This window comes from Semicossyphus pulcher, unplaced genomic scaffold, assembly GCF_022749685.1.
Source record: "Semicossyphus pulcher isolate SPU_LCO1_2020_fin unplaced genomic scaffold, fSemPul1.0.p SCAF_25, whole genome shotgun sequence".
In the NCBI taxonomy this organism is placed as follows: domain Eukaryota; kingdom Metazoa; phylum Chordata; class Actinopteri; order Labriformes; family Labridae; genus Semicossyphus; species Semicossyphus pulcher.
This window is the reverse complement of record NW_027211699.1, coordinates 3,191,304-3,206,271: the sequence shown is the minus strand read 5'-3', so window position 1 is coordinate 3,206,271 and position 14,968 is coordinate 3,191,304. Positions and strand designations below refer to the sequence as shown.

The 14,968-nt window shown below is 40.6% G+C and overlaps 1 protein-coding gene across 1 annotated transcript; it reads right to left on the bottom strand.

Annotated features, from left to right (window-relative positions):
* Nucleotides 1-1,904: 1,904 nt before the first annotated feature.
* LOC138604482 (tripartite motif-containing protein 16) lies at nucleotides 1,905-8,708 on the bottom strand. Its single transcript, XM_069676431.1, has 5 exons — nucleotides 8,643-8,708; nucleotides 3,577-3,603; nucleotides 3,352-3,414; nucleotides 2,719-2,858; nucleotides 1,905-2,418 (listed from the first exon to the last, which is right to left on the bottom strand). The coding sequence occupies exons 1-5, from the start codon at nucleotides 8,695-8,697 to the stop codon at nucleotides 2,014-2,016; spliced, it is 690 nt and encodes a 229-aa protein (XP_069532532.1). The 5' UTR covers nucleotides 8,698-8,708; the 3' UTR covers nucleotides 1,905-2,013.
* Nucleotides 8,709-14,968: the final 6,260 nt, after the last annotated feature.

The window sequence follows — 14,968 nt, the reverse complement described above, 5'->3', positions numbered from 1 at the left end:
ATACAAAATTAGCTAAAAGGAATGTTTAAAAAATTGTGAAAAAACATTTATTTCTGACAGTTGAATTAGGAAACAATAGCTTTCTATGTGTGAAGTTTTGAACTAAACCTGGGAGACGGTTAGCTAACGTTAGCCTAGGCTGAAAGCACAGGGTAACAGCTAGCCTCGCGCTGTCCAAAGTTCAAAAATACTCTCAAACCATCTCTAAAACTCACTAAACAATCCTATACAGTTAGCTTAAGTTAGCTTAGCTTAGTATAGAGTGGAAGCACAGGGTAACAGCTAGCCTCGCTCTGTCCAAAGTTAAAAAAAATACTCCTAAAACATCTCTAAAACTCACTAAACAATCCGGGACGGTTAGCTAACATTGGCCTAGCTAAGTATAGAGTGGAAGTACAGCTAGCCTGGCTCTGTCCAAAGTTAAAAAATACTCCACAAACATCTCTAAACTCAACACTCCTAGACAGTTAGCTAACGTTAGCCTAGCTTAGTATAGACTGGAGCATAGGGTAACAGCTAGCCTGGCTTTGCCCAAAGTTAAAAAATACTCTCAAAACCTCTCTAAAACGCGGTAAACGTTTTAAAGTTTTGGGTTCACGTAGCGCCTTTGGCTTTCGCTGCGTTGGTTTAATTTTGGTAAACTGCCCTTTATACTTATACAGGTTTTGCCACCTGATTTTGGCTAACTTGTATACTCGGAGCAATTGAACAAGGGAAATTAGATACAACCAGACTGTATGGCTAATTTTTAAAAGAATTTAATTGATTATATTAGTTTTACTATTAAGATCTATTAAGATGTAACTGCCAGAGATGGTGTTTTCTTTCAGCCATCTTGAAAACTTGAAAAATTTGTTGACACTTTTTATCAAGTTGGTTTTCTTATTAATATGGTCTAAATAATTTTACGTTGTGGGTAAGCGCATTTTTGAGCTTCAGAGGGAGCCTTGCTAGCCGTTTCCCCCTGTTTCCAGTCTTTATGCTAAGCGAAGTGTCTCCCAGCTCTCGCTCATGGCCCTGCTGTCGTTTAGCGCGGTAAATGCTAAAGTTTTAGCATAAAGCACAAGAGCCAGTGATTTCCCAGGAACACATGGATGTTTTCTCTGCTGTCATCTTTTACCAGGTGAGCAAACCAACATGCCAGTCCCCCCCTCCCATAAAAAAACACATCTATTTCTTGAAGGAAATAAGAGAAATGGTTGACTTAACAGAGCTTGTGGCTTTTCAAAATGTGAGCGGAGGACACCAGCACCTCCTCATAACATGCCTATTTGTACTTTTACTTTTTGCCAATGAATGACTGACTGATAGAATGATTGTAAATCCAAACTGAGTTAAAGGGGATGGTGTTTTTCTGTTTTTGTTTTTTTTGCTCCAGTGCTCCTTGTTGACTGAGTGAGTGAGAAACTGATTGTTTGTGTGTAAGAGAGAAAGAGAGAGATGGGCTGGTTTGAAAGGAAAAAAAAAAAAGCAACTAAATGTTCCGTTAAGTACTTTTATGTTTGAAATAAAGGAGCAACACCAAGAAAAAAACAGCTTGTTGCGTTTCCGTTTGTGTGAGGAGGAAGCATTATTTTGAAAGGCCTCTAGAGGGCGTCATTACTCTGCTGTACATGTGAACAATAATGTATGATTTAAGATGCAGGTAAACACACTGTTAATACACAACAGTTTAATTTATTGACTACATTCAGGACTTAAAAAAGACACAGCTAGCACTCCAGTACATGCGAAGCCCCGCGTTACAAAAACAAGACCTTGCCTAGAATTCTAAGTTATATATAAATAGATAAACAATAGTAAATAAAATAAAATGCATCTGGGGATATAATATGAAATTAATAGGCTTTCTACATGCACCAGAGAAAGCAACTACAACCTACAAAGCTGTAACGCTAGCTTCCATAACACTTTACAACTCCAGCACTTGTTCCCCAAACATCTCAAACTTTTCATTTCCTTAAATTTACACAAATTAACCCTTGTCACCCACATGCTCAACCATCTGCTCTGTCACTGATCCTTTTTCCGAATAAGGCAGAACGAACTTGTGCCAACCCAGAACCCGGGGTAAATCTTCTCCTGGATGTTGGCCTTGAACTTGTGAATCAGCCGCACCTCCTTCTCGGCCTCGCCCTCCACCAGGAGGAACTTGATGATGCCCGCGGGCTGGTCCAGGTAGATGCCCATGGTGGAGGCCGCGGGCAGCGTGACATCCACGTTCTCGCTGTTGTGCCACACTTGGTAGCAGGAGCCAGACCAGCCGGCGCCCCAGGAGCCACCGTTCTCACCAAGGCCGCAGGGCCCGTCCTGGGCCTTCCTGGGAGCGCTGTCACAGACCACCCCAATCACCACCCAGCCATCGTAGTCCACCTCCCAGTACCCCCGATAGCCCAGCAGATTCTCCTTACACAGCACCTTAAGGAGGGAGGAAGTGAGATTAGCTAGAGAATCAATTTCTAGTTGATTTTAAGATTACGTCATTGTCTGTTTTGAAAATTGAAGGCAAAAATGCCAAAGAACTCAACATTACATCTATAATAACGAGAGTTTACAAACTACCAAACCAAGATCACCTGGTAAGATGAGATGTTGCCAAACCTGTCAAATTACCAAGCAATATGTTTCCCTGTGATTGGTTTTAACTGAACAGTGTGACCGCAAAATAAACCAAAAACAACTCCCCAAACTGCTATCCATACCTGCAGCCAGGCCTACCTGTGGTGAGTGTTCGTATCTCTCAGGCCTGTTGGGATATGGGCAGACTGCATCAGAAGTACGAGCAACCTTTGAGCCGCCCTCTGAGATCCACAGCAGCTTCTGAGCGGTTTTATCATCCAGAGTGATGGGGATCCAATCTGAGAGGATGAAGTGAAGTAAAAGTATTTTAAGCATTAAATTAATTACTTCCTGTCAAACTTCTTTTGTCTAAAACACATTTCTGAACACTCTAGTAGATCATTTAGTTATCATTGTTTAATGGTTTACGATTAGATATAATAATCTTAATATGTATTTATATTTACCAGGCATAAAAAATTTGCATTTAAATAAAAATTAAATAAAATTAGTTTGTTTTTAATTGCTTTATAAATCTTTATTTTAACTGTAGCTTTAAAGCTTAATTTAAATGTTTACTTTCTTAATTGTTTTAATTAGTTTATCTTATCATGACTCATCTAATTTATGCAGCTCATTTTGGCACACTAAGGACTCCACTCCAGTGCACTAGTTTCATTACTTGCTTGAATTAATATTGTGTTGCATTAATTGTCATTAGATAGTTAAAACTGTTCTCTGGTAGACATTTTAAAGAAAATATCTTCAAAACAATATTTAAACAAGTCTTACATTTCATGAAGTCAGCTCTGGTGGTGGGTTCAGGGACATTAGGCTCATATGGTGGCAGCTTCACTGAGGTGACATGAAGAGACAACGGGAAGATAAGCAGGAAATGCATTACACTTTATTATAAGTGGATGATTCAATTTACATGACAACATATATTTAGTTTAATAAATGGTTGACATTAGTCTTCGGTTATTTAAATCGACTGTCAAGCATGTTGGTCTTTACCTTCTGGAGTGCTGCTGTTTTTCCTTCCTGGAAAATAAAAATGGAGAGTGTCACTGAGATCAACAACAGTATGCTTTAGAGACAAAGAAATACTAAACATGTTGATTATGTTCTCCGAAACAGATTCTTGTCACGTTGGATACTGAAAAAAAAGCTAAATTCACAACTATAGACTGAATATAAGAAGTGGACGTAGCCTTTTTATTGCCGTACCTTGACATTTAGCTAGTGTGTTTTCACCTCATGAAACTGAGCTGAGGAGTCAGCTGTTCTTTCTGGTACATTTTGTTGTATGCCTTTCTTTGATTAGCCTTAAATATCACAGTCAACGTGAATTACTAAGGCACCTTGTCACAGTCACACACAAACTAGCTAGCTAGTTAGGTAGCACTAGTGTTTGCTATGTTAGTGCTAGCATAGCAAAGCAAAGCCTAATGTGAAAAAAAACGAAAGAAGAGTGACTGTAAGTGACAGGAAATGTTGAATAAATACGGTTTTAAATGTTTACAGGGGTTGCATTTCTTATAGCCTTTGTTAGCAAGTTCCATAATTTTGGTTCATAGCTAAAAGGGCTAAGCTCCCAATTTTATTATTTGTGTGACAGTTTGTATTTGGAAAACTAATTGCAGAGGATGTCAAGGGCTGTGAGGAATTATAAACTGACAAAGAATTATTACATTTAGCGGGTCGTAAGTCATTTTGAACCCTTGAAACCAAGTAAAAGAACCTAAGGAGCAGTCCAATGCTAGGAGCTAGCGCATGTCTGCTAACACTAGGTGGTTGTTCTTCTCCTAGCAGCAGAGTTCTGAATTAATTGTAATTTATCAAATAATTGTTTTGGAAGACAAGTAAAATGAGCATTACAGTTGTCTAATGAACTTGGAATAAATGCAAGAACAAGTTTTTTGACATCTCGTTTGGATAGGAACGACCAAACCGGGGAGGCATCCGCAACTAAACTCCTAACAGCTTCATGTCATCTTTCTCTGAAGCCTCTCCCTTCATCATTGTTTCTGTCAGCCTGCCATTTATCTACGGTAAATCAACTACTTCCAACATACTATAGATCATAGAGAGGTATGCGTATGTGAGCTCAGCACTGATTCTTGAAGTTCCCCTCGTGCCAGCCAAGGTTAGGTTTCAACATACGGAATCCGGAGGCCGGAGCATCCATTTGTTGAGGACACACATCACAGCCACTGACAGCAGGAGTCTCATTCTAAGAATATTCTTTCTATACGATGCGGTTACTTCATCCTGCTGAGGGCATGTTTATGATGTTGTTGGCTGGTGTATCGTCTCTGTCTGTTTGTTCCTCCTCCAGCGTGTGAGTCACAGCGCCTTTTGACATTCTCAGAAAACTGCGACCCAACACTGACCGGTCTGATCATGATCCGGCTCCCCTCGGTGTCAGTCATGCCCGCTCGAGTTACTGTTTTTCTCAAATTTCACAGACGACTAACTCCTCATCATTCTTACTCCCCTATCAGATGGTTACATCATCACATTTGGGCGTCGTTCAGCCTCAATTTACCAGTTTCCGTATATGGATGCTTATGGCTGTATAGTAATTGCAACATTTTTTACTTAATTTAACACACATCTCTCTTTGTATACGTTTCCTTTATGTTAAAAGCACTTTAAGTATGTAACACAGATATTCTGTAGCTGCTGGCTTCAAATTAAGTTCAGTGCCATATTCAAAACAAACATGGCAGACATTTTATGGGTTCTTCATGTTTAATTATCTTTTCATTTAGGCTATGCGTTTCTCCTTACTTCATATTTTCTGTGTTTAAAAAAAAAAAAAAAAATCCCTTAATTATTACACTTTTTCTACATTTTTAAAAATATAATATTGTTTTTTTTTTTACATCTTTATTTTATTGTTTATTTTGTACATTTATATTAAAATACTTGGCAATAAACTGGATTCTGATTAGATTTTCTTAAATATTGAAACTACGACGTTATTATTGAAATTTCGATCCACATTTCAACTACTTTCTCAAAATGCAAAAAAAAAAAAAACTAAACTAAACCTTCCTCCTCTGATTAAAAAAACAGCCACTAACACTCTTACATAAGTTTGGCATCTACAGTTTGGTCAGAATAGGAGCCTAATTAAAGATGCATTATAAAAAGCTATATGACCCGTGAGAATCCTGCCCTACAATCACCATCAGAGATTTACCTTTCTTTGAAAAGCCACGTTACTGTACTCAAAAATAGTCCAACCAAAGCAGGTAAGTGCTGCATTTATCTGTCTGCAACCTGACATTTAAATACTTTTCAAGATGGAAGTATGTGTAGTCACCAACTGCAAACATCACTAACAGAAGGTCAACATATAGACGTCTGTGACTGGTTATCCTTCCTCTATGTCCCACCTTAATGTCACTAAGTAGTTCCAATAAGTGTTTTGTATTTGTATTGTTAGTATTTTGTATTCTGGATTATTAACATAAATGTAAAAGCACAGAATGACTCCAATAGTCAACTCTTTCAGGCGAGATGGTCGATCCCTGCGCATGTCTGAGCCTGAGGAAACATAACCTCTACAGCCTGTGTGACCCTCTCCTGGGAAGGACGCCAGCGGCGTAACCAGCCAGGGAGTCTGGTATAACATCTGCAAGCATCGGAGGCGATCGAGATGGCGGCTTCGCTTTCCTTCGTTCGTGATGGCCCGCAGTTCTTTCGGTGTTGGGAAAGGTTGCTGTTTTTCCAGAAGGCGAGAGGGCCAACTACAACTTTTAAGCATTCAAGAAAAGCCTCTCCTTCAAATAATTTGTGCTGTAATTAAGGGTCTAAATATAACAGTTTTACCGTTCCATTATGTGGAATACAATAACCTGACTGAAGCCAGTAAGACCAGAAAATGTGATAATTGATTTGGCATGCAGTTATTAATTAGGCCCGACTGAGGCTCAGGGTCCGATTACCGACCAGGATTGAGTTCGGATGTTGTCCACATGTTCTTACTAACTTCTGCAGGAAACATGCTGGAGCAAGATGCCGGACTCGTAAACTAAACATTGTTCGTATATGTGCATTGAAAGGATCAGCAGCAGGATGGAAAGCATGTGGACAGGAGGAGAGAGTTGGCAGGGCAGAGAGGGATCGAGTGAAGGCCAACAGGTCCTCTTTTGAAATCAGTGGCGATGAAAAAGACGCTGTTGACAGATCACGTCATCCGTCTTTCTTAGCCTCCCTCCCCTAACCGCGTAAGGGAACAGAGCAGGTGAGACCAGGACATGATGAAAGAAAAGCCTCGTGGAAAAGTGTCATCAAGGCGTTTAGAGGAATTAGTGGAAGACAGACGTTCACGGTAACCAATTAATCATCGTCAAATCTATACGATGCTTCTGGCTTCTTCCTCTTCTGGAGGAACTTGATGACCTTGGAGTGAGATATCAGGCTGGCAGTGAGATGGTCAGTTGGAGATATGCCACCGTCCGGCGGCTCCTCTAAGGGGGTTAATCCCCTGCGTATGTCTCTCCACACCCAACGGGATCAACAGGAAAGCTCCACAGGGATAAACAGATGCTCAGAAAGATTGATGACTTGACATCACGACAACAGAGAGATCGAGGAGGGTGAGGTGCGAGGCAATAAAATATTTACGGGCAGAGGGGCCGAAACAAAAGACACCTCATGAATCAAGTCGGGGAATAATGGACGAATATTTGGATGAAGCTGTTGGAATTTTAGCAAAAACCGTCAGTTTGATTTTTGTTGAATGTTTAAACAGACGAAAGAATCTCAGTTGATGAATATGGTGCTTTTGATTCGTGTCATTTACAAGGTACAACACGAGTTTTGTCGCCCAGGAGCACATGTTAAACGGAGCCAAGAGCTCTGCCAAAAGCTCAACATTGGCTGCCGTCTGTGACGGACAGTAAGCGATGGATGGTTTCCCTCCCCAGATTCCCCTCTCAGTGGGACAGAGCTACATTATCTGTGTGGATCAGGTTCAAAACATCTCACTGAGACAGCAAGATCAGAAGATAGTGAGATGAGCTGAGGTGGCGTGAGCCCAGACTCATCCCTCTGGTTCCTGTCAAGACTTTCTGGCTGGAAGCCCCACAAACGAACGAGCGCACATGTGAGGTGAGGGTTTTGGGCAGATGGATAAAGAAAGAATGAAGTGGAACAGTGTTTTAGAGGGCTAGTAAAAAAAATAATTACCACGTTAAATATGTTTTTCAGTCATGTTAAGTGAGTTTTTGGCAACCCACCTATTTTTAAGGGTGAAGTTTAAGTGCCCAGGCCGGGGCACTGCTTGTTACGTAACCGCGGAAACAAACATAAATAATAGCAAGACAGGCTTTTACATTTCGTTGACTCGAGTAACTCTGCAGCATTTCACACTTTATTACTGAGGTTGCCAGAGGAGGCATTAGAAACATTTAGGCTTGGAATCGGGAAGAGATCACATAATGGAAGCGAATAAAAGTGACAGAAAGATAATTAAGTAACGCCGAGACAGGTGTGTCCCAGACAGACAGACATCTGTGAAATCCCACACGGGGTTGACTTTGAAGAGAATCCTTTAAACGATGGCACAAGTGCAGAAGAAGAAACCATAACCGAGAGGGGAGAGGCTCTATCGTGCACTTTGTTGACATGAGTAATGGGCTGGAGAAGACAGACTGACAAACAGGGATGGTCAGCATGATGTAACTTAACGACACTGAATAAACAGCAAATTGAATGCAAAATATGATATGACATGATGAAAATATGATGCATGATGAACAAAATAAATAGTTGTGTGATTTTCAATGCTGTAATACTGCTATGATAAGATGGCAAATACATAATAAGACGGAAAAATATGTAACATGACTAAAATTAGAGGCCATACTGGACCAAACAAAAGTAGAAAATATCACGATGTTCACCCATAGTTCATCGCCAAATTTCAATCAAGAAATTTCCAAACACACTTCTTTAAACAGATTTTGACTTCCATATTTCCTCCCTTAATATCGCTCCGATGCCAAATGACAAACAGGTGATGCTTTCACTACCTCCTTAAAACTCAGGTGAAGATGTGTTCTTACCATTTTTCTTGGGCACAGGCATGATTCCCTTTGCGCTCCCGGTGCTGCTTGGCATCAAACGGTGGACTTCTTCTGATAGTGCGTGTGCGTCCCTTGGGGGGGTCACTCTTATTGACTTCAGACTGAGTGGGGAGGGGTGGAGGGGATGTGCATAAAGTTTTGGTTGGTTGCAATGGTTACCCGAAAGGGATGGTCACTGTCCCTGACACATGAAACTCCTGAACCTTTCTAGGGATCAGATGGAGAAAAGCAAATACCCAGTATATCCCAAGTATGCGCGCTCATTTGCATACACATGGGCCGAGCATGTGAGCGACATACGCACCCAAGATATGAAACGACACAGACAAATTAGAGGGTTTTTTTAATGGATGGAATGAAGATTTTGCTGTAATGAGGGGGTCAAAGGTGGAGCATTCCTGGAATCATGGTGGATAAATGAACCTATGCTTCATTTTGTCGTCTGGCAACACGACAAACTCTGACCTAAGAGCGACCAGGCGCCAATTTTAACTAATTCTGACCCTGAAACAAGCTATAGGTGTTTGTTTCTGCCTGGAAGAGCCAGGGGCAGTCAGTATGTAAGATGGCAGCCAGCGACTCACTGGGAGAGCTGTCGTCGGTCCAGGATCCCATCAATCAACAGCTGCTGTAGGGGCACTCTGGCAGAGAAGTTGGGGTAAAGTGTACTGAACTGCTGATGTGGTCAGAGCTTGAAAATAACAGCTTGTAAGTCTGTGCGCGCAGATGTTGCTGACATTTTCACACGTCTCAAGTAACCACATTAATTAATCACATTTATTTGTAGTGGGCGCTTTAAGTGTCACAATGTGTGTTAAAATAAATTAAATGAGCAATTCTTTAATTAAAATTTAGCTGGAAAGTAAACATCATTTGAGTCGTTTATTTTTATATTACCCAACATACATTTTTAAGGTTTACTATTTTTAACATGTATATGTTTTCGTACTTGTTTTTTTTTCACTTGTAAAGCACTTTGTTATATCTAGTTTTGTGTGTTAAACAAATACATGATTTTTTGTCTTTAATTTTTTATGTTTTTTAAATTGTATTTATTTTCTTAAAGGGCCAGTGTGTAGGATTTCCTGAGATATAGAGGTGAGGTTGCAGAATTTCAACCACTTAACTTACGCCGGCGTGTTTAACAGCAGAACAGCTTCTCTTTGTTGGTCTGAGGTTAACGTTCACAGGTATGGAAACTTCAATGACTGAAGTGATTGTTTAAGTTACGTTTCCACTCGCAGATCGTCCTCCACTCTGCTCACCCGGAACAGATCGGCTGCAGGAGCTGAATTTGTCAACAGAGCTGTCAATCATCATTTTGACAGCATCAAATAACTGATTAAAAATAAACTTGTCAGAAAAATGAACACTTGGACCGAAGTAAATCAGCATGATAATAACTAACTATAATGACAGAAACCATGTTTGAGAAACATGTATTTTGATTTTATAGTTTGACCCATGTCCCATCTGTTAACATGGAGGAGGCGGGCTTTATGACCTATACTGCAGCCAGTCAGCAGGGGGCGCCCGAAATGTTTTGGCTTCACTTTTAGGTGATGGTCTATGTTCCAAATGTGCAGGACAATCTAACAAAAGGCCAAGCGTGCAAAGGCCCTTTCAAGAGCCAGTGTTTGGTTTATCCATGATGGGCCACTGTAGAAACATGTCTAATGACTAAAACCCCTAAGAAGTGTGAAGAAGATTTGGGAATGAATGCTGGTGAGCTTAATATGCCGGAAAAGAAAATCTTGCTACATGGCGAAGGAATGAGAAGGTTTATACGGGGCTGGATCAAATTAGAGGGGATGGGGAGCAGGTGGGTGTTGTGTAAAGCAGGGCAGGTAAGAGGAAGTTGTCAATGGAGTGGCAGGTTCTGATATCACACAGGAGTAAGAACAATCAAAACAAATGAGAAGACTGAATAAATGAATGTATGATTACTGAGAGAACAGTCATGAATTTCATTAACCTTATAGTGTTGTATGTGCAAACAAAAGGTCGAACTTGATGCGCAAAAAGACTTGAAAACTTACTGGATTAAAAAAAATCTTGAAACACTACCAAGCTAACGGCTTATGGTAACGGTAACACAACATAACGGTTAGCTATGAATTTTAACTTTTTCTACGGAGCATTTCCTGTTTCCGTCATCAGCTGTTCCCGCCCTTACCCGCCCGTCATAAAGCGCTGCTCCTGTCACCTAGCAACAGATAGCTAGCTTGCTAACTAGCTAACTAACGCCACATAACTTAATTATTTTAACGATAATAAGAAGTATAATAATAAGATGTTTATTTAAACATTTGCATTGCTAGCTATTCGATGGAGTTGAAAAACATTTACATTTAAAAGCGTATTCCCCGGCTGCTTGAGAGTCCTCCAATGAATCTCAGGATACATTGGGACACGAAGGATGCACCCGATTGATCCTTCGTAGCCCGGGACCCATTTGTCGACCGCATCTGAAGGAGCCACTCTGATTCAATCGGCCTTTAAATACGTCCTTCGCAGGATGGAGAGCCTGAATTGGGACACACTGCATTATAATTTATACACTGATCATACGAATGTTAATGAAAAATCTTATGCAAAGTAATTACAAACTGCAGCTATAAGATTAATGTAGAAGAATATAAAGGTCAGTTGTCCTGTGAAATTTAGTGGAGCAGAAATATAATGCAACAGAAAATACTCAAAAACAAGTATGTCAATGTTGTACTTGAGCGAATGCATTTCACCACTGAATGGCTCCCACAAGACAGCCCCCCTCTCATTGGATCAGCTCTTGTCTGCAGGTTAATGGCATCACAAATAAAACGTATTCCCCTTTTATCAACAACCACAGACAGTAATAAATGTCCACTGAATGAGAAGCAATTAAGATGACGATAACGTTTCGAATGCTGAAATTAAGTTGTATCCTTCTCTAGGCAGTGAGCCATCGTGTTTGAGTCTGCACATGCTGTCTCTGTAGAACCTCTCGGCCTGCAGGCTTTCCTTCGACGGCACGTCTTAATTGATAAAACTTAATAGGAAATAACTCCCTGTCACGAGAAAGTGTCCCACTGCTATTAAAAGGGGAATTTTAATGAAGCTTAACAGCCCGCTTAGCGCCGGCTCCTATAATACCAGAACTGCTCCGTGTGAGGCATGAAAACAAATTTCAACACCTGCTGCTTACTGCTGTCAGTGAGAGGCTTAAATAGTATTGTACCATGACCTTTGGGTGCGTTTAGGGGTGCTATGCACAACACTATACCGCCAACCATCACTATGTAATATAGCAGTGTACATTACCAGCAGGCTTGGTCATTAAATATCCTATCGTGTTACTTCATTACACACGTTAACATGATGGTGCTATGGTGACATGTATAGCATGTATAGCCGGGGGATACAATAAGTGTGAGGGTGTAATCTGCGGAGGCCTGCTGGGATGCTTTTCAGGGACTGTCGAGACTTCTCCTCTGGACTCCGCGCTGATTGACAAGGCAGGTGCTTCCTCCTTCAGACTCCCTGATCAGTGTTTCTGTCCACGTGTTGGCTGTTAGTTTGACATGGAGTGCGTTTATTTTACAGGCACAAGAGCCTCCAATTCAATTGATGATTAACACTGTAATATGAATTAGTTTAAGTGGTGGTATTCAGAACCTTCAGAAGTCCCCCTTCCAGTGAAGATCAAGTGTTTAACCTTGTAACATCTCCATGTGGTGGTTTTCATGTCATGGACAACATGAGCAGTCATCTCCATGGCTGGGCCTGTCTGCTTTTGAACTGCAGTGTACCAAGGACAGGCTGAACAACACGTTTTCAGATTGGCAGGTTTGAAACGTCACAAAGCTAAGGAGCCAACCCCGTTAATGGACGGGGTGACGCTATGCATATCCACTTCTGCGATGCGTGAGCCAGCTGTAACCGTCTTCATAATTTTTGCAAACTGACTACTAACGTTAACGTTACTACTACCAATTACTAAATTTCAAGCCAGCTAAGTTTCAACAAGTTGCCACTAAACGATGGCAGAGACGTGTTTTGTTTGGCAGTTGGAAATTTGCATAGTGGGCGGGGCCTATGCAGATTTAGGAATTTTTAATGAGGGAAAAGGAGGAGATGCCTCGGGAGGATTTTTAAAATTTTTACATTTTACATGTCTTACAACATGACTGGAGCTGGTCTTTAACATTACTTTTTACAAAAATAGGATGTCTAACAGCGGAATGGTTTCCCAACCCAGGGGTCAGACCCCCTTCAAAGGGTCACAGGAAAAATCTGTGGAGTTGTAACATGATAAACAGGAGAGGAAGAAGGAAAAAGTAAGTTATACAAAAAGAATTGTTTATTTATTTTGTAACTTCTCTCTAACCCTGAGTGAAATATTTAATATGCTGACATTTAAAGGCCTCAAACGTGAGAAGTTCAGAGGTGAAATGCTGCTTTGGTAGAACTGCTTACAACTCCTACACTGAAATGTGACCAGGGGCCTTAAAGAGACACCACCCTCTTTCAGGGGGTCCCTAAACAAAAACGTGGGGGTGACTGGTTGAACCTTTATACAATATATCTAACTTAAGAAGCTTGTTTTTTGTGTGTAAAATATTTACCCTCTTAACTCTGCACATAAAATGTTCCTACAATGCCTATGTCTTGCTTTAAATCCCTAGAGTCTGTAGGCTACAACCTAAACTAGAAGGTCATGTAATCCAATAAACCATATAAATGATACAATTATTAAAATGATTCATACATTAAAAAAATACCAAAACTTGAGCTACAATGAGTGTAAAGGTATTTTGATAACAGGTGCTTTTACAGTGTCTTTAAATGCTTTGTATCCCTTATAACTGGTGAGTACAGATTTTAGTAATAGATCACGGCTCATCATCTACGTTAAACCATGCGTAGTAAAACTGTCCAGATTTACAGTGTGAAAACGACAGGCCAAAAACAACAGCCCCCCCCTGCAGCTTTCGTGCAACATTAACCTTGTAACTGCTCCTAAATCATGACATTCACAAAGAGGGGGGGTCCTGCCCAACACATGGTGTCTTGCTGACATTGGTGGTCTCCATGCGACACAGAGCCATGAGATTTATGAGTTACAGCTGCTATGCAAGCGGTGACCTGTTTCATGTATGTAATCTCCACTCTTCTCCTTACTGCCCCCCACTCTTTCTCATGATGATGTGTTCTACTTAATTGCTTTGCATTACAGTGTTTTACTACAGTCTTCTCCCCACGCCGTTAAAAACGTTTGAGCACTTTAATATCTTGTCAATTAACTGTTACAGGTTTTTATGTTTACGTCGCCTCTATAAATCTATAAATCATTTTTATTCCAATTACAGTGGAAATGATTTACAGCCCGAGCAGGTTGGGCATAGCAAGAATCTTCGGCATTCCTTTATGACACAACAGGAAGTGCTATAAAAAGTAATTGGTCTACCTGTCAGTGGCATGTGTCTGGAATGAAGGGCAAAGGGAAACCTAATTTTAATGTTCATTCTCTAAATTAAAGCAAATGATGAATGACAGGTAGAAAGGCAAGACGTTTCATCTGCTTTGTGAAAAGATGAAAAAGCTTGAACAACAGTGATGCTGTTGGTATAAACACGGCTAGTTACTAAAAAATGACCAAAATCATTTTGTATCATTAGATCAAGGCAGGATGACTTAAAGCTCCATAAAATACTTTCCCTTATTTTCAAGCGATTATGCTAATTTCAAGTTCAGTGATACCTGTGGAGTAGCTTAGCATAATTTACAGTTAAAAAAACTCACACTGGTGCTCTGTGCAGGCCTTCATACAGCCTCTGCCTGAAACGACTCAGTCAGCTCTGTCCCCTTAAGAAACCCCGCCCCTACAAGCCCACTTTCTTCTGATTGGCCAGTTCTCCGAAGCCTGCTTTGTGACGTCACAGAGTGCATCCTGTAGAAAAAACTGTGTGAAACCTATCATTCACAGCAGCCTGCAGACTGAGCTGAGAAGCCTGGGGATTACTCCGACATACTTTTACCTACAGGTTTGAAAGTTCACCCACGTTTAGTCTGGACATCCGACATATATTTATGTCTTAAGATGTGAAACAGCATGATACCCCCTCTTTAAAAGGTGTCCATTGTGAGTAATTAATTAATGTTTATAACTACCCCACTAAGGAGGCCATGTTTTTGGTTCTGTTAATTCTTTGTTTATCAGCTAAATTACTGTAGTGTTGGGAATTAAGGCTCTTTGAAGGGAGCTACTCCACTTCATATTTATATATGGTCTCTGGCTCTGACTCACGGACAAGCAATAATCA